The following is a 20,220-nucleotide window of genomic DNA, read 5'->3' as shown; positions in this document are numbered from 1 at the left end:
ACCCCCACCCTGGTCCACAGAACTGAACGGGTGTGGCATGGAGAGTTGCATATTTTACTTTATTTTTATTAAATTAAAAGCTACAGTCTGGCGGCGATTCCAGAACAGGGTAAAGAGGCTCCTTATAGGGGGCAGAGAAGAGCGGGAGACAGACTGACAGAGACGGAGACACAGGAGAGAAAAGACAAGGTTAAGGTAGAAGGGGGGATTATTTCTGAAGAACACACAAGGCCGTCTCCTTGGGGGCTCACACCAGCCCCATTCCCCCTCCCCCACACTTAAGTTCAGCAGTGGAGAAGTTTGTGGGGGCAGGGGGCTCAAGAGACCCTCCCTCCCCACCCAGGTCCTTTCTCAGCTTAGTCACTGGAGCACAGCACATACCAGAAAAAGCCAAGGGCAATGGAGGGGGGTAGGGAGATCGGGAGTATGTACACAGGGAGGAGGGGAGCAGAGCCTTCTGCCAGAAGGGAGTGGCTCTCGCACTGCACTGAAGCACTTGGCCTGTGGGGGACAGGGGAAGGGATTGCCCCCTCCCTCTCTGAACTCCTTCCCCAGTCAGACTGGTCCCCTATTTGTGTGGCGTGGGGGGCAGAGGGAGAGAGGAGAACAGAGGCTTCCGCTGGGTCCTATGGAGAAAGGCAAGGGCCTGGCAAAGGGGACGTCCTTCAGTCATCTGTGATACCCTTGGCTCTCAGCTCTTCTTGCACCCGGGTCAGGTACGTGGGGTCCGGGTACCCAAACCTGGGAGCAAAGAGAAATGAAGGTCAGGATTAGCTGTTTTAGCTTACTCGTATTAGCCTCATGCTCACCTTCATTCTGGGTGCCCCATTCCAGCCCCTTCCCGTCTCCCCTAAGGATATGCAAATCTGAGATAACTTAGCCCACTTCTGCTTATTTTCATAGGTGAAGCTGGGCATATTGGACCAGGTTTAATGTAGAGAAACTGGGACGGAAAAGATGGTTGAATAGTTTGGGGGTGGTCCTCTCCAGTTGGGAGGTTCCCAGAGAGAGGGGGCCCGATGTGGTTCCCTCACTGGAAATGGAGAGAAGGGGAGGAGCCAAGGAAAAGAAAACGAAGGAGGGTCGCACAGCTGGGGTCCCCCTGTGCAGCTGGTCTTGTGGTGGATGTCGTTCCAGGTGATGACATTCGGTCTCCCTGTGGTCATGGACGTGCCAATAGTGAAGGTGAGACGCTGGTCAAATGCCTTGCGGAACAGGGTCAGCACCTTGTTGCCCTCAGGGCAGTCCGGGAGGTAGGCCACCCGTGTGGTGCCAGGATACCGAACTCCTGGGTTCGGGTGTTCAGCCTGGGAGGAAGGGGAAGCAAAGTGGACAATGAGCAGCTGGGCATCTGAAGGCCCATGATGCCAACAGAGGGTCATCCTGGCCAGCTGTCTGTCTGGGGCCACCCCCAGCTAATGTTGGCAGGGCAGCCACAGGCTGACAGCCTTTCAAGGAAGGAGAGACTTCCTTGACAGGTTTGGGCAGCAGAAGCCTGTCTTTGGACAAAACCCTTACTGTTAAAGAGGTTCTTTCTGCGGCCTCAATCCCTCAAGTCTCAATTCGGCAATGAACGGATTCCCAAAAGTGACGGAAAGTAGCTGGTCCTTACTCACCAGACAGCTCAGCAGAAACGTGAAGACTGACAATAATCTATCTTGCAGCCTTCCCTTCTCCCACCTGAAAACACTCCCAGTGCTTCTTTGCCTGCCTAACCTGTTCCATTTTCCCATTACTCCTCTTCAGAGCTTCCTCATCCCTCTGCCAACCAGGACCGGCAATCACTCTTGGTCAAGCAGGAAAACACCCATAGGCTCTTGACCACTCCTGTTTTAACCTTCCACTGTCATCAAGATTTTCCTCCCTTGTCAATCTGGAACAAAGTAACGCTCTTGCTCTGTGAGGAGGGTCAGATCCCTTCGGGCTGTGCCTGCCTACACATGAGCCACCATCTCCACAGAATTCACCTCTGCCAGGAATAGCTGATGACGTCCAAGGTCATCAAGGAAACGGTATTCAATTCCTTTCTCCCATACCTGATTTTCATGTGTGCCATGGAGTCGTGGAATGGAAAAGCTGGGCCTCAAGGGGGACCTCCCAGCTCCAGGGCACTGAGTGGGAAGGCATGCTGGGAGACGGCAAGACTACATCACATCTAACGAACACACTCCCCCTCACCCAGTTTTCCTAGGCCAGAGAACATGCTTGGGGCACACCAAAGGAGCTCGGCCTAAACCAAAGGGCGAAGGCAGGCCATAGGTCTTCTTACCCCCTGGACACCGGGCGGGAAGACGTACTGGATGACGATGGTGCCGTACTTCTCATAGCTTGGCAGCAGGAGTGTGGCGTCCTTAGAGACCAGCATCCGCCCATTCTGGGGCTGGTTGCCCACCAGCTGCCCATAGAAGCGGCCACACATGGGACAGGCCTTTTTCACCTGCAGGGCTCGGGTGATGCAGCCCTCACAGAATGAGTGCCGGCACTTCTCCAATGTCTTGGCATTCTGAATCTCCCCCAGACAGATGGGGCAGGTGCTCTCCTGCTCTTCTGTCTCCTCCCGAAGGCGGGGAGGAAGAGGAGGGGGTAGGGGAGGAGGAGGCGGGGGGAGCCCCCGAGCCCCTGGGGGCAGGAGCGGGGCTGCTCGCAGAGGGGGAGGGGGAGGCCCTGGGCGGTGCAGCTCAGGGTGTTCCCCACCACCCCCCAAAGCTAGGCAGCCCATAAGCTCTCCCTGCCTCTGAGCTTTCTTCAGCTCTTTCTCGGCCTCTTTCAGCAGCCCCTTGAGAGCCTTCCGGGCCAGGTAGAGCCCATTAGGAGGAGCAGGGGGAGGGCCCTGCGGGGAAAGCTGGAGGACATAGATGTCAGAAGTCTCGCCGTCTATGAGGATGGACACACGGTGCTCCTCCCGAAGCCGGGCCAGCCGGGCTGGGGTCTCCTTGCTCAGGAAGTCCCACACAGGCTTAGAGACAGTCACCTTGTTCTTGCAGGTGCCTCCACAGGCTGCCATTCTGGACAGGACGAACGACACTGCCCCCAGGGTGAAAGGGACTCAGGGTGGGGGGTCCCTATTTGACAAAGTCAGTGCCTCCTACTTCAGGTTCCTTTCCAACCCTATATTACCTCTACTGTCTCAAAGGCCAACCCCAACTCCTCCCCCAAGTTCATTTTCTGTCTCCTCCTATCTTTCAAACCCCCAGCACCCACTGAAGAGCAAAACAAGTTTTAATAACTTTATTATTACCATCATCTGAGCCAAGCATCAGTCTTGGTTCTCTTTACACTCCTCCCAAGATCACAGAAATCATCTAACCCTCCTCCCTCTGGGTGAAAACTGGGTTCTTTAAAGGGGAGGGAGACTTTTTGACCCTCCTTTTTGCTCACTTTGATCCTGAAGAGCTTAGAATTGGCATGCAGGCTCTCTCTCTCTGTCCCTGCTCCCTACTTGTAGGTTGTGTGACCTGGTAGGTGGAAAGGAAAAGGAGGGAAAGTGAGAAGCCCCCTACCCCCTTCCCACATGCCCCAACCCAGCAGCCCATGTAACAGAAGACTGGGAACCTGGGTATAAGTTACTGGGAATGGGATTACTTGGCACATGGAATGGAGGAAACCAATTTACAGGTGAAAGCTGAAGTTCCCAAGGGAGGCACATACCTGGAAAGCCCATGGACAATGAAAGCAGCAGAAATTCCTCTTTTTCCACACTCAGCTGACCAGGTCTAGGGGGAAGGGGGACAGTAAAGGGTTATGATGACCAATGTCACTCCACCAGCAGCCCAGAAACAAATCAGAAACTCCTCTTCCATTTCTTCTCCTTCTTTCCTGCAGAATCCCATCCCCAGACTCTCCCCAAGTTGCTAAAGATGGAACTTCAACAATGCTAACTTTCCTCTTTTCTCCTCCAGCTCTGAGGCTCTGGAGAAAGCCTAGGACACAGATAAGAGAAGTCAGGAAGGGTGAAAGCCCACACAGATGGAGGACTTTCCTGCCACCTCCCTCAGATCACATGGATAAGAAGATTTCCTAGGCTCCCAACTCCTTACCGTGCCCCATATTCCCAAGTAATTCAGCCCCTATTGCTAGGGAGACTTCTTTGAGGAGAAGTCCGTTTGGAATGCAAACAAAGTGGCAAGAACCCCTGCAATAACAAAGTTCTTACTGTCACCTTTTAAACCCAGCACTAGAGCATAAGCCTGTCAGCAACCCAGTCTGCATTTAGGGAGGGGTGGGGAACAGCAGGGGCTCAGCTAGAGGAGCCTGCTGTTTCCCCTGAGTCTTAACCATGTTCAGCTACAGAGGTGTACCTACAACACCTCCACATGTAGCTCAAATAGAAAGAGGGGCCATTAGTGTGACCTCAATTCCTAGACTGATCCAAAGAGGAGCGGCTCTGTTTGTGCCTCCATCACAGTCCCCTCAAAGCCATTTGCACCTCCAGGTTCAGAAAGTGAAATTGAAATCCTAGAACCTCAGCTCCTTCGGTCTGTCCAAGGTGGAGCACCCCCCTCGCCATCAGAGGGAACCCAGGACCTAGATGTCCTTAGCTCCAAGTCCTGCTGGCACAGAAAAGGGAGGCGGGGCCACAGCTTCTGCTGGGTCTCCGATTCCTCTGGGGCAACCCAGGCCGGACACAGGGCCAGTCCCTCCCTCCAGACAGAGGCCAGACAGGGGCAGCCGGGAGGGGCGAGGGTCCCTGGGGGCATCAACTGAGGCAGCCCCACCCCTCCCCCCATGACCTCCTGCAAGACCCAGAACCAGCCCCCACGTCCCCCTCTCGCCGGAGCCCCCAGAGCCCCAGCACTGGGTGGGGGTGCATGTCGGCCGGATCGCAGTCCCCAGAACCCCCAAATGGAGGCCAAGGCTGGAGGGTGATAGGAAGAGGATCGGCCAGGCGTGGAGGGGGCCCCTGGCGCCGCGCGCGGGTGAGGAGGCAGAGGAGGGGGCTCAGGGGGGGCAGGGAAGGCGCGCGGGGGGTGCGAGCGGGGTCCGGGGGGCGCGCGGTGGGTGTGGGGGGCGCCGGGCTCACCTACCTCTCGTCAGCGCCGCCATTGCCGGTCACATGACTGAGGCTGTTGCTGGGATGACGGTCTGGGCCCTAGCAACAAGGGGGGGGGAGACCCCGAGAAGGTGGGGGGGGGAGTTTGCAGAGGGGGTGCAGACCGAGAGAAAGAGTAGGAGGGAGGACAGCACCCGCTTCTCCCGTACAGGTGATAATCACCGTTTTCTCTGACCCCCTTCCATGCAAGAGCCCCTGCCCTTCCGCCCCAAAACAAAAATGGAGGCGCCGTCCCAGTCTTTGGAGGGAGGGGGTGGCGTGTGGAACCGAGGGTAGGAGGTTAAATCTCTTGGAGACGCCACCCTTCTCGCTTCCCCCTCCCGGGAGGGGCCCTCTACCTTTGCTATTCCAGCCAGCTGTGTGGCGGCTTCAGCAAGCTGGTGGTGGATGGGTGGGCGAGGAGTGTCGGTTAGGTAGGTGGGCAAAGGGGCAATTTTTCTGTGATCCTTATGCTAGAAGGGCCTTTGAGGAATAATTCGGGATGGGAAGAAGAGTCATAGTAAAAAGAAAAGCACTGGTTCTGAAAAATAAACAAACCCCAGGACTAAACTATTTCAATTCCTTCCCTCATCGCTTGCCTTTCCCTAGGTTGTTACCTTCTGTGACCCCCACAACCTGCTCCCAGATGGGTGTTGGTAAGTGCCTCTGATTTTTGTTTCCACAAACACGGATACTGAGGCCAGTGCCGAATGGGAGGTGAATACATTTTTTTTTTTTTTAATGCCTTGCGGGTGGGGGGTGGGGGATGTCAAGTCTATGGTTTAAATAGAGTTAAAAACTCTCAAAGAAAAAAACAGCTCTGTTCTGTTCTGCTTCCCACATCAGAGCAATCTCCGCCCCCAGTCCAACTCACTTCCCTGGGGCCACATCAAGCCAGGTTTTTCCACCAGCCAAAAGACCTCATCAGCCAAACAGTGCTGGATCTCCCAGACTGGCAACAACCTCTGTTTATCCACCCCTTTCTTCACTCCCCCTCTGGGCTGGAGGGTTGGTCACTTTTTTCTTTCCCAGGACCCTGCTGTCCTCTTCCTGCTCTGCAGAGAGGATATCTTTCCCAGGAAGCCTGGGGGACACCCAGTGCCTTCTTTTAGCTCCTTCATGCGTGCTTTGAGAGGTTCACTCACCTTTACAAGAATGGGTGTGTGATCAAGCCCAGAACCCTGGGGGAAGAGGGGCAGTCACATCATCTGTTCTCCCTGCCCCAACCCATAGCTGAACTCCCACAAAGCTGGAGAGTAAGTTTTTCATTCCCATGCACACCCCTCACAACCTTTTAAGTTCACAGCTATCTATCTAGAAAGCCACATTCTTAGTTAGGAGCCCAACACCTTAAAGATCAATTCTTCATCTGGTCTCCACACCCCTAAGCACAGTGTTCCTCAGGAAAGTGGGGGAGGGGAGGCATGCCTGTGAAGGAATATGGCTTCAATAAGTTACTGCCTATACAATGACAGCAATGAGAGTAAATACACAAGATCTTTTTTATTAATTAATAAAACAAAAAAGATGAAAAACAGAAGCAACAAATGAAGACCATACTGCTCATGATACATCAGCCACATGGTCAGAAAACCAATTTCTAAAGAGCAACAGCTGCTGGTGTCACGGAGTTTTATTGCATTCAACAGGGGAAAGGTAGACGGTTGGAATGAGAGAGATCATCAGGCCCCTGACAGGAGATATTATAGGGGCTCTAATCTTTAGCCATGGACTCCTCTTGTTACTTCCTCTGGAGCAGAAGATGGAGGAGAGACAGGAAGTCTCTTTTATGACTGCATGACTTCTTGTGAGATCAGTCCAGCTAGATACAGAGCAAAGAATCTTTGCATCCCCACAGGCCAGTCGCTGGTGCCCATCTTTATGTTAAAAAAAAAAAAAAAAAAAAAAAGCGTAGAAGCCATAAGGGGGATGGAGGGTAGCAAGAATGGCTGCCTTAGCCCCAGAGGCATTAGGGGGAGGGGAGGCCACTATCTGGTTCATCAGGGTCCTCTACATTCTGAGACTATCACGTGTCATTTCGACTCTTTGGAGGAGGCCGGGTGATTGAGTTATGGCTCTGACTCCTCTCTGGGGGTGGAGAGTGAAGATGACAAAGAAGGCCATCTGTCCCCTGGGAGACACAGTAGCGGTATGGGACGAGAAAGAAAGGAACAGAGTGACAAATCCAACTGGAAAAAGGGTTTGAGAAGGGGCTGGGAAGGAAATATGTTAGGCACACACCTCCAAGGACTCAAACTCTCCAGGGCCCAGGGGCTGATGAGAATGGAGGCCCCCACACTGGAGACCTTCATCCTCTTGAAATGACCAGGGTTGATCCAGGTACAGATATTCCCCCCTGCTGGGAATAAAACCTCAGGGATGGTTAGACATGAAGAAAGGAAATCTAGCACTGGGAATGAACCTTATACCCTGGCCCATCGCCCCAGCCTCCAGAACTGCCCACACCCCCACTGAAGGGTTCCAGCCCCAGGAGGCATGGGAGGTCCTGGTGAAGAGCAGCAACAAACATCTTCACCCAGACTTGAACACTTTGGTCATCTCTGGGCTCTTGTGCCCAAAGTACTGGGGTGGGGGGCGGAAGTGGGGTGAGGGAAGAGGTTGGAGAGCAGTCAATTCTTGACAAAGACCTCCAGTTCCCCACATAATCACGAGTCCTCCTGGATCCCACCTCTGTGAGGTGCCAGCCGGCTCGCCACTCTCCACCCCATGTGTGTGTAAGATGGGCCACATCCCATCACATATGTGCATGCCAGCACCCACAATTGTAGTATCTTGAAAGTCCTCTTTCCCAGGGCCTCCTGGGAAGGAGGCATGCCACAGTGAGTTCTATAAAGTTATCAGCAAAATTCAGACACTCTTAGTTTATCCCATGCAGCAAAGTGCATCCGGAGTAGCTTCTTGAGCCAGGTCCATCTGTCCAGTCAGGTCCTGAAGATGGCAGAGAACCCCCTTCCCCCATCACCTCGTATGTTATAGAAACAACAGGACATGTACAAAGATCAAGGCACTTGGGAGTCAACATTAACACTCTCATGAAGCAAGCAGACTTGTTGGAGGGGGGGAGAGAGAGAAGGAAGAAAACTAGACAGGGGGAGATAGGACAATGTATTTCTGAGGGCCAGGAAGAGCCTACTCAACAAGATGGAGTTATCTGAATGGAAGGAGCCTGTAGCTAGTATTTAACAAAGGAGGAAGAGAAGAAACAGTGGTCAACATTCCACAATTCCCCTAAGCCTCTCACAACCCTGCCACCTTGAACATAAAGCAGCAGTCAGCATGGAGTCAGGCAGTCTCTTAGGCAAAGATGTTGGTAATAAAATCCAGGAATCTCTTAGCATACTGCTCAGGATGCACAGTGGAGATCTCTGCCCCAGCCTGTGACAGGAGATAGGGAACACGGTGTCAGGCCACCCTGACACCTCTCCCCACTGCCTACCCTCCGTTCCACTCCACACCACTTCCATCCCCAACCCTTTGTCCTTTTGCCACCCCACTGCTCCAGCACAAAAGGCTCCCTGTTCCCAAACAGTCAAGACAGGAAGGCTTTGGGGAACCCTCACCCCATGTTTGACGGTTTTGGCCGCATGAGCTGCTTTCTTCTTGGCATCATATTGTGTCAGGATGTCAATGAGGCCCATAAAATACACCTCCTTCTGGGGGGCTCCTGGGAAAAGAAACCAGCAATGAAGAGCGTGTGTTGTCCCAATTCTCTCTCCCAAAGAAGCAATCAGATCTGTTTTGAAAAGCTAAGCAGCCTTTCCACCCACCACCCTGGTCTCTGTTCTACAAGGCCAAGCCCTCTACCCCCCCACCCCCCCCCCACCCCCGCCCCACACCCTTAATAGTCCCAGAACCTTTCTCACCCTCAGCACTCCGGATGGCGTAGACATCAATGAAGGACTCAAACTCTCCAGGGCCCAGGGGCCGATGAGAATGGATGTAGCCGCCAATACCCTCAGGGGAGGTGCCATAGGAGCCCACAGGTGGTCCCGTCAGGCTACAGTCCCCATCCCCCTCTGACTCCTCCTCCCGCACAGGTCCCTCCTCCTCTGGGTCCGAGCCCCGAATGATGTCATGGATGCCCAGCAGAAGGCTGTAGTCCATGATCTTCAGCTGCACTAGGAACTGAGACCCCACTGAAAAGTCAGATACCTCAGATCTCCTTCCCCACTCCCACATACCACCCTTATACCTCCACTCCTGAGCTTCTGAGGCCCTCGTGGTGGAAGGAAGGATGCAGATTGAGGGAGTATATCATTGCCCTTTAGTACATAAATGTCCTGGTATCTGAGGTCATCCTTTTAACTGATTCTAGCCACCCCATCCATGGGTCACCTCCAGGAGTTTTTCATGTCTCAAACCCAACTCCCCTACATGCAGAGAACCCAAAGAATAAAAGGAAGGGGAGCAGTTCCCTCAGATGGTGAATGGGAGAAACCACCGCCCTGTGGGGAGCTAAAGGAAGCAGCTACTTCCCAAAGCACCCCAATCATCACCTCCACGTCTCTCTTTAGCTTCTCTAGAAATACTTTCTTCTCCTCTTCACCAATATAAACTTTCTGGTTCTTGTTGAGAAAATCCATATCCTTAAGGGTGGGCAATTCTTTAACCTGAAAATAAGTAAAGGGACACCTTGGGAATATATCCCTCTCCCCAAGGTCTCAGAGAACCATGCTCTACCTGGGGCTCTACGTCCAACTCAGTGGCTTTGAGGGGAGAGAGATCTTACAGCCCCTCTCTGACTCCACACTGCAATGCTGCCCCAGAGGCTGTTCTCAGCTCTAATGGCTTCTCCAGACTCAGTCACTGCAGTGGTACCCCAAATCACATCCCATTACCTTCTGCTTATGGCTTTCAGTCAAGACCCCTCATGCTGACTTTTCTTTCTTCTTCTTAAGCAAAAATAGCTGCTTGATACAAAGAACCCGGAGTGGGGGGTAGAGGGTAAGCATTTTACTCTTAAAGTTTGTCATCTTCATCCATCCCCAAACCTTCCACAGGAAATAACCTATGCCAGTGAGAAAGCACCTTTTTCCACTGCACTTTCCAAACATTTAATCCCTGGATCAGCACAGGTTTACATCTCTCTTCTTTTTGGTGGTTTAAGATAAGAATAAGTAGCTGACGATCCCTACCTCTATCCTAAAGAGATCCCTTTATCTGCCCTCCCTCATCCCTCACCCTATCATCTAATATTAGTATCACCTTTTCCTTATCGCTGGCTTCTCGGGACACTAGGGAGCCCTGTGGAGAGACCCAAAGATCAAGTCAGCAGAAGTGGCTAAAAGAATAGTCAGGATCCAGCTCCTAAGACAAGTACTCAAACCCACAGTCTTCTTTCCTTTGAAACGAACCATCGAAGTGCCCTCCCAGGCCCTTCCCCATTCTCAGGCCATCAGGAGCCTCTCCCTCAGCCCTAGCTATCCTCTTCTTACCTTGAGGTCATACTTCCTGTGCACAGGAAGACGGTGGCTAAACATGTTGCGCATCACAAGCATGTAGCTGTCTTCGCTGTCCACGCTGACTCGGTACATCCCCAGGAACTGGGGCAGCAGTGTGTTGCCGTGGCACTTCACGATGTACTGGGGTAGAAGGGAGGAAGGAATGGGGAGAAGCTGAGCAGTAAATGCATAAACAGCCCAGGGACGGGAGTTCAAATACCACCGTTCCAGGGGAGGGCAGACAACTTCAAGTAGCGAGATTACGAGGCCAAAAGTGGTGGGGACTGTTACAGAGGCCTGCGGTTATCCACGCCGCTCGGGGCTCCTCATCTCCTCTGATGTAGTCCATCTGTGGAATGTCTCTTAATCTGACAGTGCCTTCTCTCATTTCCTCTTCATCACTCTTTGAGATGAGGAAGGTAAGATGATCCTTATTTTAGACCCTCTTTAAGTACAAGGGGTCACAGAACCAGGATTAGAAATGACATCTGCTTACCAATGAAGTGATTTTACCTAGATTAACATTTCCTGGTGGGCTAGATTCCTGTAGTAAAAATGTTTGCATGGTGCCCTCTTTCAGGGCTAACCATCTCTCAGTATTGCTGCCTACTTCTCTTCAGAGCCAGCCTTCTCGGAAAAGTAGTCCGCAATCAACCTACTTCCTCTCGTTTACACCTCAAACCAGTAAAATCAGATCATACCCTCGGTTTTCCTCTGAAATCTCTCTACTCCTCCCTTCTTTTCAGATTCCTCAGTTGCCAAATCCAACAGGGATTCTAGTCATTGTATTTCAGGTAGGTGGCACCGGATCCCACTGACCAGTCTCTCGCCAGAACTCTCTTCACCCTGAGCCCCACTCTGCCACTCTTCCAATCCTCCTCCTGCCTCTCCTCGAATCCCACACAGAACAAAGCAGGGCATCCGGCGATTCAGAGTCTCCTTCATGGGCTCCTCTCTCTACTTGCTCCTCAAGGTTCTATCCTCAGCCTTCTTTTCAGGTCTTCTCCACACATTTCCCCATCAATAACCTCATCCATATTTACGGCTTCCATTACCATCTACTCACCTGTAACTCTCAAATCTACACTTCTACTTTCCTGAACTCCACTCCCCAACCACTTACGGGACATCTACATCTGGAAGAACTGTAGAAACCCTGCATTCAACACATCTAAATCAAAGCTGTCTTCTCCCCAAAACCGGTTTCTTTTTCTGCTTCCCAACTGTTAATGAGTGGACACCCAGTCATCCCTAACCAGGAATCTGGAGGCACCTCTGCCTGAATTCCCATGAGTCTCTCACAGGTCTTCCTCTGTGTGTCCACTGCCATCCCTCCTCCAGCCCTCGTCATTCGTCATTTGGTTTTTTGAATAAACCAAACATTTTCCGAGTCTTTCATTTATTCCTTGCTCGTTGACTTTGGAGATATATTTCTTCAGTAGGAAGATATTCAGTGTTTTTATCACCAAAATATTCCAGAAACTCCACATTCCAAGCTAATCTAATCAGACAGAATAGCCTCCCTAATCCCACTTAGGACTGGATGTGATCATGGCTTCTCTCCTCCAGTTTATCCCCAATTGTGTGCTTATCCTGATTTTCTCTTCAAAACCGCATTTATTCCTGACAGTATATTTGGCATTAACACTTCACCTAATTCTGGCTTAGTCTACAGTTTATACTTTGCTGTATGTGTGCCCTTTACATATCAATCCACAGTGCTTTTCGATTATAAATGCCAAAGGAGAAGGAACACGTCTAACTTCTCCTGTTTAGAAAAGAACACAACGAGGTATTCAGAGGCTTTTTCTGAAATTCCTCGTTTTCAAATACATGATGTCAAGTGCCTCTTGGGAAGCAAAATAGGTTGCAGGGAGGAGAAGGGATAGGAAGTCTCCCAATGTGCTCTAGCAGCCGAACTATGAATAGAGAGGAAGGGGAAAGAATGAAGCTGGAAAGAGGCCTGACCTGGTGGTAGTTGGAGAGGTTGCTATGCATGTCAGCAATGTCCTCACTGGATACTTCTTTGATGACCAGAGTTCGATCATAGGAGATAAGGAAGCGACCATCACTGCCTTCACTTTCACTTGGAGGACTTCGGGTAAGGGATACCTGGGGACACAAATAGGCCACAGGCTCTTTTCCTCTTTGCATGGAGATGCAAGTCATAGGATAATGGTCAAGTGAATGTGCCTGAAAGTGGATAAAACCCTTGCATAAAAGGTTGAGCTGGGGATCTTAATCTGATGACCCTACTATGGACTGAATGATAGTGAAAGCAAAATTTTTAATGTGGCCACATTTTCCCCCAAGGAAAGGGTAAGTGGCTTTCATCAGATTTTTGAGATGCCTGTGACCACAAATAGGTAAAGAATCAGACTTGTCAAGGCTCTCATATCTCCAAACATGACTGGCCCAAGGAGTTCCCCATTTGTTAGGGAGAAATGACTCCCCTCACCCGAAAACCCAAGTAATCTCACCAAGTAATCTTGGTCATCAATGCCAAATCGATCACGGAGGTTCCTGAAGACCTGGGGGCAATACTCCTTGAACTTGAAATGACTAGGCAGATTTTCCCTGAAATAAGGGTTTTCAAGGTAAGAAAACAAAGTTAACAATATTACATTTATACAGGGCTTGACAGTTGACAGAGCACCTTCATACACATTACCTTATTTGAGTCTCATAAAACTCTTGTGAAGTCCTTTAAAGGGGTATATTTTTCCTTTATTTTATTCCCTATATTTAAAGGGGTATTTTATAGAAGGAGAGTCTGTAGCACAGGGTGGGTGAGGGGCCTGCTTCAAACACATGGCTGGTAAGCAGCTTAAACAAACCAGGATCTAATGCCCAGCCAAACAGTAGTTTCCCAAATCTCACGCAAGTTCGAGACATCCTAAAATTGGCAATAGGTGCCACAGTTTTGAATGGCATCTTTTGATACTGGGAGCACTTAGGAGACTCAGATATTTCTTTCAAGCAGTCTCTATCAGAAGGCTAATGGTAAGGGCATCCAAATATATTTACTCTATGGTATCACCAGGTCAGATGAAAAACAAACTAGTATAAATATTCCAGCGTTCTCTACACTGGTAGTCATTACAATGGTTTCTTTGCACGATACTGAATTTCTGCACTGGGAAGGAGGTTAGAACATAGAATTTGTAAGTTGCCTTCCACATCTAAAACCTTCAACTCATGGCATCTTAACTCTTAAACTTACGTAATACTCTCTTCTGGGAAGGCTGACGTGAGAAGAGCAAGGATCTCCACGTACCTGTGGAAAAGGTGATTGTTGACCTTGATCTTGGAGCTAGCCTTAAAGTCATCTGGCAGCAGCATCACTGGGGGAGGCACCTGGCTGAGCTCATTGATCTGATAAGCCAAAACAAGAATAGGGAGCCAGTGAGTAGGGGTACGGAGAGCTACTTCTACACTGTGTCTGGGCAAGAGTCACAAAAGGGCAACTCAAACCTCATTCCTTTAAAAACACTGGTTATGCAACTACTTGCCAGAGGTGAGAGAATGCGTTGACCTCTTCTGCTGCCCAGCAAGGACTGCAGTGAGCAACCCCCACACACAGCCCCTCACACTCCATCCCCGTGGAACTTCATGCTCACAGCAGTCATTTTATATTAGGCAAACCCTGTAAGCAGCTCAGGACTATTTTTAAAGCTGTGAGAAGTTCTAAAGAAAAAAAAAAAAACACCCTCAGCAGACTCAAGACAAACAGTTCCGTGCTCCATTAAAAACAAAACAAAAGGCATTCCTTAAAGTACACAAGAGCGTTAATGGGACTCCGGGGAGTCAACAGCAACAAGAATGAGATGTCCACATCCTGCAGGAGGCATCTCCTTACAAACAGGACCAGTCCTTCCAGACCACCCTGACCCAGGTCTCTCTAGTAGGTCCCCACCTGCCTGGGTGTAAGGTAAAGAAGAGCAGCTGATTCTAGAGGGAATGCAGGTGGGCAGAAGATAAGAGTTCATTAAGGTATCTGTTCCTAAAGTCAAGCCAACCCACGGCCCAAAGGAGGCAAGCAACACATGCCCTCCCTGGCCCCCAGAGCCAACCATCTGCTAATTTTGGGTGGAAAGGGAGTTCCTGTACTAAGAAATCCCAAGGAGATGTGTTTTCCCCCCAGCGTTGCCATGGTACTGCTCACCCACCTTTAATAGTGCACTTATCATATGACTCTAATGGCTAGTTTATGTAAATTCCCCACCTAAATCATGAGCTCTTCAAGGGCAAGGACCAGCTGTAATTGTCTGCATCTCTCGGGTGCCTTGCTAGCATAACGTTTGGCACAAGGGGTCCTGAAGTGTTTATTAAGTGAATAAATGAATGCCTTGCCTAACTTTACTTGATCATTCAACATAGGTTATGAAGTGCAGTCTAACCTAAATCCCACAGATTTCAGTGAAACCGTGCTCCTCTCGTTCTCAGTAGAAAAGGAGGGCAGAACATATTCCTCCAGGGTGGGGGAAAAAAAAGCCACTTGAGATTCCCAGCCTAAAATTCAGCTACAGTTCTTCATGCCCCTCCTCGCCACCTGCTGTTAAGCAGGCTGAATCATCACTAAGACATATGTTCAAGGAATTCTCCATTCTAGACACTTGAAGTAAATGTGTGTTGGCTGGAGGGTGGGGTGTTGGAGCTAAAGTATATATACCTGCGGAAGCTGAGGCAGGTCTCATGTAACGCCCTCTATCCTTAGCAAAGGAAAATCCTCCTTGTTAAGCTTCCCAAAGGGATGGATGGGTCACCTGGAAGGTACGAATGAGAGGCAGCCCTACCTCCATCTGCTTTGCCCATCCCAAGTGCCTTAGCCTGGATACTCTCTAATTAAAGATATTACCACCCAGGAGTTGGGAGCAGTCCACAGAACCACAAATGCAAAAGGGAGCTGGCAGACCCCCAACGACATTTTAAACCCCAAATTAAGGAGGGGACAAAAACTGTATTCTCTTCACCTCCTGCCATGAGTGTAACAATTCAAGGAAATGCATTCATAAAATATTGCCTGTTACATTCAAAGTCACCGCATCCCTCCCACTCCAGATCTGAGGGAAAAGGGGCAACAGTTGTGCATCCTGCACCTGAGTAAAGAAAAAGAGATTCACTGGCCTCTTTGGCCTCCTCCTCATTCCCAGGTCATAGCCTCTACCTGTTTCTAAAGTTTGCCATCATAGTGTCCCCAGGACAAGAGCTCCTCAGCCGTCTGTTTGGTCAGAGATGTCCCCCAATTACACCAAACGCCATCACTCCAGCCAGCAACGGGGATGCAATTAAGACCAAAGAAATATACCATACATAAGTCCTAATGAGGCTGAGGGTGGGTAGCTTCTCTGAAATGTTGTACCTCTGGAAGGGAAAGGAAAGGACAAGTAGGATCAGAAAGTCCAGGAAAGCCTGGAACTTCCCTCAAAGCCAAGGTTCCAAAATCAAGGGCAGCAGCAAAATCAAGGAAAGCGAACGATCCCCCTCATCCAGCTACCTTCCCTGCTCCCCTTCCACACGCACACTCTCACCAGAGACCTCTCTACCACCAACCCTGAAAAACCACTCCCCCTAATGTCCTTCCAGCTGATGCCGGGTCCGGGCCAGTCTCTGTGGCCTGGGGCTCAGGCTGGACCCGGCAGGAAGAAGGGAGAAAGTTGGATTTCAGGTGGAGAAGGCGGAACTAGGGTGGTGGAATGTAGGGCGGAGGGGGAACCAAAAGCCTACATTTCAAAAAGCAACCAACCAAGCAACAACGTCTAAAACAAGATACGCCGGGGAACACCTGAGGTTTGGTGGGCAGGGACCAGGACAGCCGCGGGGAAAAGTGGCAGCGCGAGGGGCTCCGCAGGCGGGAGCGTGGAAACAGGGACGCCCGGAGGAGCACGAGCAGCTGGGTTTGGACGGGGCTCAGGGGGGGCTAATGCCAGGTCTCACCGAATGGGCTACGCCCCACAGGAACACGCCCACCAGCGGGTCGGCCGCCCGGAACACCTTCACCTTCTGCTGCACGAAATGCTTCTTCTTGGTTTTGGAGGCGAAGCCGAAACCCGGGCCCGGGGCCGCTGTCGCCGCCGATACGGTAGCCGGCGGGACAGAGGAGGACGCCATAGTCTCCCTCTCCGGAGGGTGCACCCGACTGAGTGGAAAACCCGAGCCGGCGGCGAAGCAGGCTCCCGACCCCGGAAGCGGTGCTCACCTGGGCCGCCGTCACGTGACCGGAGGCTGCCCCGCAGGCGCGCAGCAGGGCGGTGCGGGACTGGCTCCGCCCCCTGGCGCCAGCCCGGCCCCAACGTCCGCGCGGTGGGTGGGTTCACCTGGCGCTGGGGGCGGGCGCTCGGAAGCCGTGTTCCCTGCGGGCGGTGGGCTGTCCGCCAGGCCCGGACCTGCCTCCGAGGCGATGGGGACGCGACCTGGGCAGGCCTGATTCACTCCAGGGATGGAGTGGGTGGGGCTCGGTTGCTGCAAAGTCGCCGCCTGCCGATTTTGCCCAGTTTCTAGGAGTAACCTCCCTCCCCAAAGCGCTGCTTTACGAAGTAGGAGATTCCTTAAGTGGTTTCGATGGATTAAATGTGCTTTTACAAGGACCACTCAAGCATCATTCTGGAGGGTGACTGGAGGAGTATTCTAAAAGTCTAGACAGAAGATGGCGAACTAAAACAGTGGCTGTTGGGATGGAAACGAGGGAATGGCATGTAAAGGCATATAGTTTGAGGGGCGCGGGGTTCAGTTGGTTATGCCGTCTGACTTTGTCTCGGGTCATGATCTCACAACCCACTTCGTGGGTTCGTGTCCCACATCGGGCTCTGCACCGACAGTGAGGAGACTGCTTGGGATTCTCTCTCCCTTTCTCTCTGTCCCTACCCCACTCATGCATTCTCTCTCAAAATAAATAAACTTAAAAATAAATAAAGGTATGGTATAGTTTGAGGGGCGCCTGGGCGGCTCAGTCAGTTGAGCATGGGACTCTTGATTTCTGCTCAGGTCATGATCTCAGTTTGGGGGATTGAGCCCCACTTCAGGCTTGGTGCTCAGAGCACTGACAGCATGGAGCCTGCTTGGGATACTCTCTCCCACTCTCTCTGCCCCTCTCTCTCTCTTTCAAGATAAATAAACATTTTTTAAAAAGATACAGTTTGGGGCGCCTGGATGGCTCAGTTGGTTAAGTGTCCGACTTCGGCTCAGGTCATGATCTCACAGTTTGTGGGTTCGAGCCCCGTGTCGGGCTCTGTGCTGACAGCTCAGAGCCTGGAGCCTGGTTCCAATTCTGTGTCTCCCTCTCTCTCTGCCCCTCCCCTGCTGATGCTCTGTCTCTCTCTGTCTCAAAAATAAATAAAACATTTAAAAATTAAAAAAAAAATAAGATACAGTTTGATGTCAATTTGAAAAATTCTGAGTGGATGTGGGGCTTGAGGAAAAGGGAGACCTTGAGAATGAATCCCAGGCTGACCTGGTGGTGGTGACCTGAAAGGGGGCAGTTTGGTGACAAGTTAAGTTTGGAGTGTGTTTGAGGTACCTGAGGGCAATTGAACATATGAGCCCAGGGCTCAGCAGAATAGTCTGGGCTGGGGATACAGATTGAGTAATTGAGAACCTGTGGGTGTGGAGGACATCTCCCAGAGAAAGCATGGTATAGACCAGCATTTAAGAGAGAAAGCATGGTATAGACCAGCATTTAAGATGCCAGTGAGAGAAGACTAATAAGACTAAATGAAAGGAGCCAGGAGAGCAGGGTCACAGAAACCAGAGAGTAGAGTTTCCAAAAGGAAGGAGTCAAGAGTTGTGTCACATGTCATGGAGGGGTGAAGCAGACAAGGATGGAGAAGTGCCCATTGTATTTGGCAACCAGTGACCTTTGAGAAGCTGTGTCAGCAGAACAAGAGCCAGTTCAAGGTGAGCTGAGGAATGAATGGGAGGCAAAGAAGTGGGGAGGGGAAGCTTGAGACTTTGTCAGGAAATCTGGCTGTAAGAAAACAAGATGGGGAGTCATGTATGGAGAAACACAGTAAAAGAACACTTTTCGGGGCGCCTGGCTGGCTCAGTCAATAGAGCATGTGACTCTTGATCTCAGCATTATGAGTTTGGACCCCGCATTGGGCGCTGGGCATAGAGAGTAGGTTAAAAAAATAAAAGAAACACACTTTTCAGGGAGACCTTACAAGAAGTGGAGAAATCACAAAGAAGATGCAAACCGCCCATCTGCATCACTTTTAGGTATTGTATATATTGGGTCTATGTAAGTATCTCAAGAATGAAGGATATAGAAGAGATTTGCTTTAGTCCCGAGAAGATTTATCACTTGTTAGATGCTCAACAGACTGAGCCACCCAGGCACCACTTGTTAGAAGGAAGAAAGGAAAGGATTAGTGCAGATATAGGTATGTGTGTAGGTATGGAGAGGAGATGAAGAATTTCATGCTCAGTTGCCTTAATTGTTGCCTAAGAGAGGAGGTGAGAAAGGATGGTGAGGAGTTTTAACCACCTGCTCTGGGAGGCAGGGGAGGAAACCAAGTAGGGATACACAGAAGTGGTAAGCAACACCCAAGGGCCAGTTTGCTTCCTAGGCTTTCAGTTGCCCCGGTGTTTTGGTCTTGCAGTTTTCTCCACTCATCTCAGAAGCTCCAAGGCATGAGCAGAGAGGACATGTAGGGGTAAGCTCTAAAATGGAGGTAGGGGACACCTGAGTGGCTCAGTCGGTAGAGCACGTGCCTCTTGATCTCTGGGTTGTGGGTTCAAGCCCTATGTTGGGTGTAGCGCTTACTTTATGAATGAATGAATGACTGAGAGAGAGAGACAGAGAGAATGAGCCAGGGAGCGGCAGAGAGAGAAGGGAACAGACGATCGGTAGCAGGCTCCGCACACTGACAGCAGCAAGCCCAATGTGGGGCTTGAACCCATGAACCGTGAGATCATGACCTGAGTCAAATTCAGATGCTCAACAGACTGAGCCACCCAGGCACCACTGGAGAGGGACAGAATTGATACTGGGACTGAGGTGATGGTCTGTGGGAAAAAATGAAGAGAATGGGATACCATTTTTTGTTAAAAATTATAAACAACCTAGATAGGCGTCCACCAGTACCGGAATGGTTGAATAAATTATAGAATACGTTTTTGAAAAATTATATCTATATTTTAATGAGGCAAATCTACATATGATGACACGAAGAGATCTCCAGAATGTTGTCAAGTGGGGGAAAAAAATGTGTGTAAATCTATAGAGAAACATCTGGAAGGATATCCACCACACTGTCAAATGCCATTACAAGCAAGTAAGGGAGTGAGACCGGGGAGGGATAAAGATTTACAACACCACAGAGTCATCATTGAATTTATTTTATTTTCAAGGTATCTATGTACATCAAGTAAATACACACTGGGGTTTGTGCGGTTTGGTTTGTCTTCCACGCTGGCATGCAACATTTTGGCAGATGTGAGTGGGCAGGCCAGGTGCCCCTTTGTGGTGACCCTAGCTCTCCGAAAGGGATGCTGTGGTGGTGGGAAGGGGTGGGGGGATGTAGAGTGAAGCTTCTGGTGAAGGCCTTGTGTGTGTGTTCTTATTTATGTAAGTGAATTATATTTCCCTTACATCTCTCTCCTCATCTGCCCTACACCTTCACGGTTTCTTAAGTGTTTTAAAAGAATCATTTGGTGGCAAGATTAAATAAAGCCCAAGTGATTCTGAGGTGCCCTGTTGGCAAATCTTAGCTCAAGTCTACAGGGGCATAG

General features: G+C 50.5%; 2 protein-coding genes across 8 annotated transcripts; both read right to left on the bottom strand.

The window, feature by feature from the left end:
- Positions 1-40: 40 nt before the first annotated feature.
- Positions 41-5,683, bottom strand: DTX3 (deltex E3 ubiquitin ligase 3). Of its 6 annotated transcripts, XM_047866789.1 has the most exons (7): positions 5,647-5,683; positions 5,389-5,512; positions 5,025-5,089; positions 3,649-3,713; positions 3,379-3,455; positions 2,270-3,005; positions 41-1,307 (listed from the first exon to the last, which is right to left on the bottom strand). In XM_047866789.1, the coding sequence occupies exons 5-7, from the start codon at positions 3,405-3,407 to the stop codon at positions 930-932; spliced, it is 1,143 nt and encodes a 380-aa protein (XP_047722745.1). In that variant the 5' UTR covers positions 3,408-3,455; positions 3,649-3,713; positions 5,025-5,089; positions 5,389-5,512; positions 5,647-5,683; the 3' UTR covers positions 41-929. The 6 variants fall into 6 exon arrangements, with proteins under 6 accessions (XP_047722745.1, XP_047722749.1, XP_047722748.1 ...); XM_047866793.1 differs by lacking the exons at positions 5,389-5,512; positions 5,647-5,683 and having other exon boundaries at positions 41-741; positions 1,090-1,307; positions 2,270-3,024; positions 5,025-5,270; XM_047866792.1 differs by lacking the exons at positions 5,389-5,512; positions 5,647-5,683 and having other exon boundaries at positions 41-741; positions 1,090-1,307; positions 5,025-5,270.
- An 830-nt stretch (positions 5,684-6,513) lies between these two features.
- Positions 6,514-16,718, bottom strand: PIP4K2C (phosphatidylinositol-5-phosphate 4-kinase type 2 gamma). Of its 2 annotated transcripts, XR_007153962.1 has the most exons (11): positions 16,429-16,718; positions 13,769-13,866; positions 12,972-13,068; positions 12,460-12,603; positions 10,486-10,632; positions 10,256-10,294; positions 9,547-9,660; positions 8,914-9,175; positions 8,611-8,714; positions 7,271-8,425; positions 6,514-6,906 (listed from the first exon to the last, which is right to left on the bottom strand). XR_007153962.1 is itself a non-coding variant. In XM_047866787.1 (10 exons), the coding sequence occupies exons 1-10, from the start codon at positions 16,600-16,602 to the stop codon at positions 8,345-8,347; spliced, it is 1,260 nt and encodes a 419-aa protein (XP_047722743.1). In that variant the 5' UTR covers positions 16,603-16,718; the 3' UTR covers positions 6,514-8,344. The 2 variants fall into 2 exon arrangements, 1 of the variants encoding a protein (XP_047722743.1); XM_047866787.1 differs by having other exon boundaries at positions 6,514-8,425.
- Positions 16,719-20,220: the final 3,502 nt, after the last annotated feature.

Source organism: Prionailurus viverrinus, chromosome B4 (genome assembly GCF_022837055.1).
Source record: "Prionailurus viverrinus isolate Anna chromosome B4, UM_Priviv_1.0, whole genome shotgun sequence".
Classification (NCBI taxonomy): Eukaryota; Metazoa; Chordata; class Mammalia; order Carnivora; family Felidae; genus Prionailurus; species Prionailurus viverrinus.
Note: the sequence above shows the minus strand (reverse complement) of the source record. Positions and strands in the feature narration are given on the sequence as shown.

Excerpts from the sequence above, each read along its gene's own strand:
- PIP4K2C (XM_047866787.1), bottom strand. The coding sequence starts at position 16,602 with ATGGCGTCCTCCTCTGTCCCGCCGGCTACCGTATCGGCGGCGACAGCG. Across the intron at positions 8,715-8,913 it reads CGCCATCCGGAGTGCTGAGG|GAGCCCCCCAGAAGGAGGTG; the intron begins GTGAGAAAGGTT and ends TTCTTTTCCCAG. Across the intron at positions 8,426-8,610 it reads CCAAAACCGTCAAACATGGG|GCTGGGGCAGAGATCTCCAC; the intron begins GTGAGGGTTCCC and ends CTCCTGTCACAG.
- DTX3 (XM_047866789.1), bottom strand. The coding sequence starts at position 3,407 with ATGCCAATTCTAAGCTCTTCAGGATCAAA. Across the intron at positions 3,006-3,378 it reads CTAAGCTCTTCAGGATCAAA|AATGGCAGCCTGTGGAGGCA; the intron begins GTGAGCAAAAAG and ends CGTCCTGTCCAG. Across the intron at positions 1,308-2,269 it reads TCCCGCCCGGTGTCCAGGGG|GCTGAACACCCGAACCCAGG; the intron begins GTAAGAAGACCT and ends CCTTCCTCCCAG.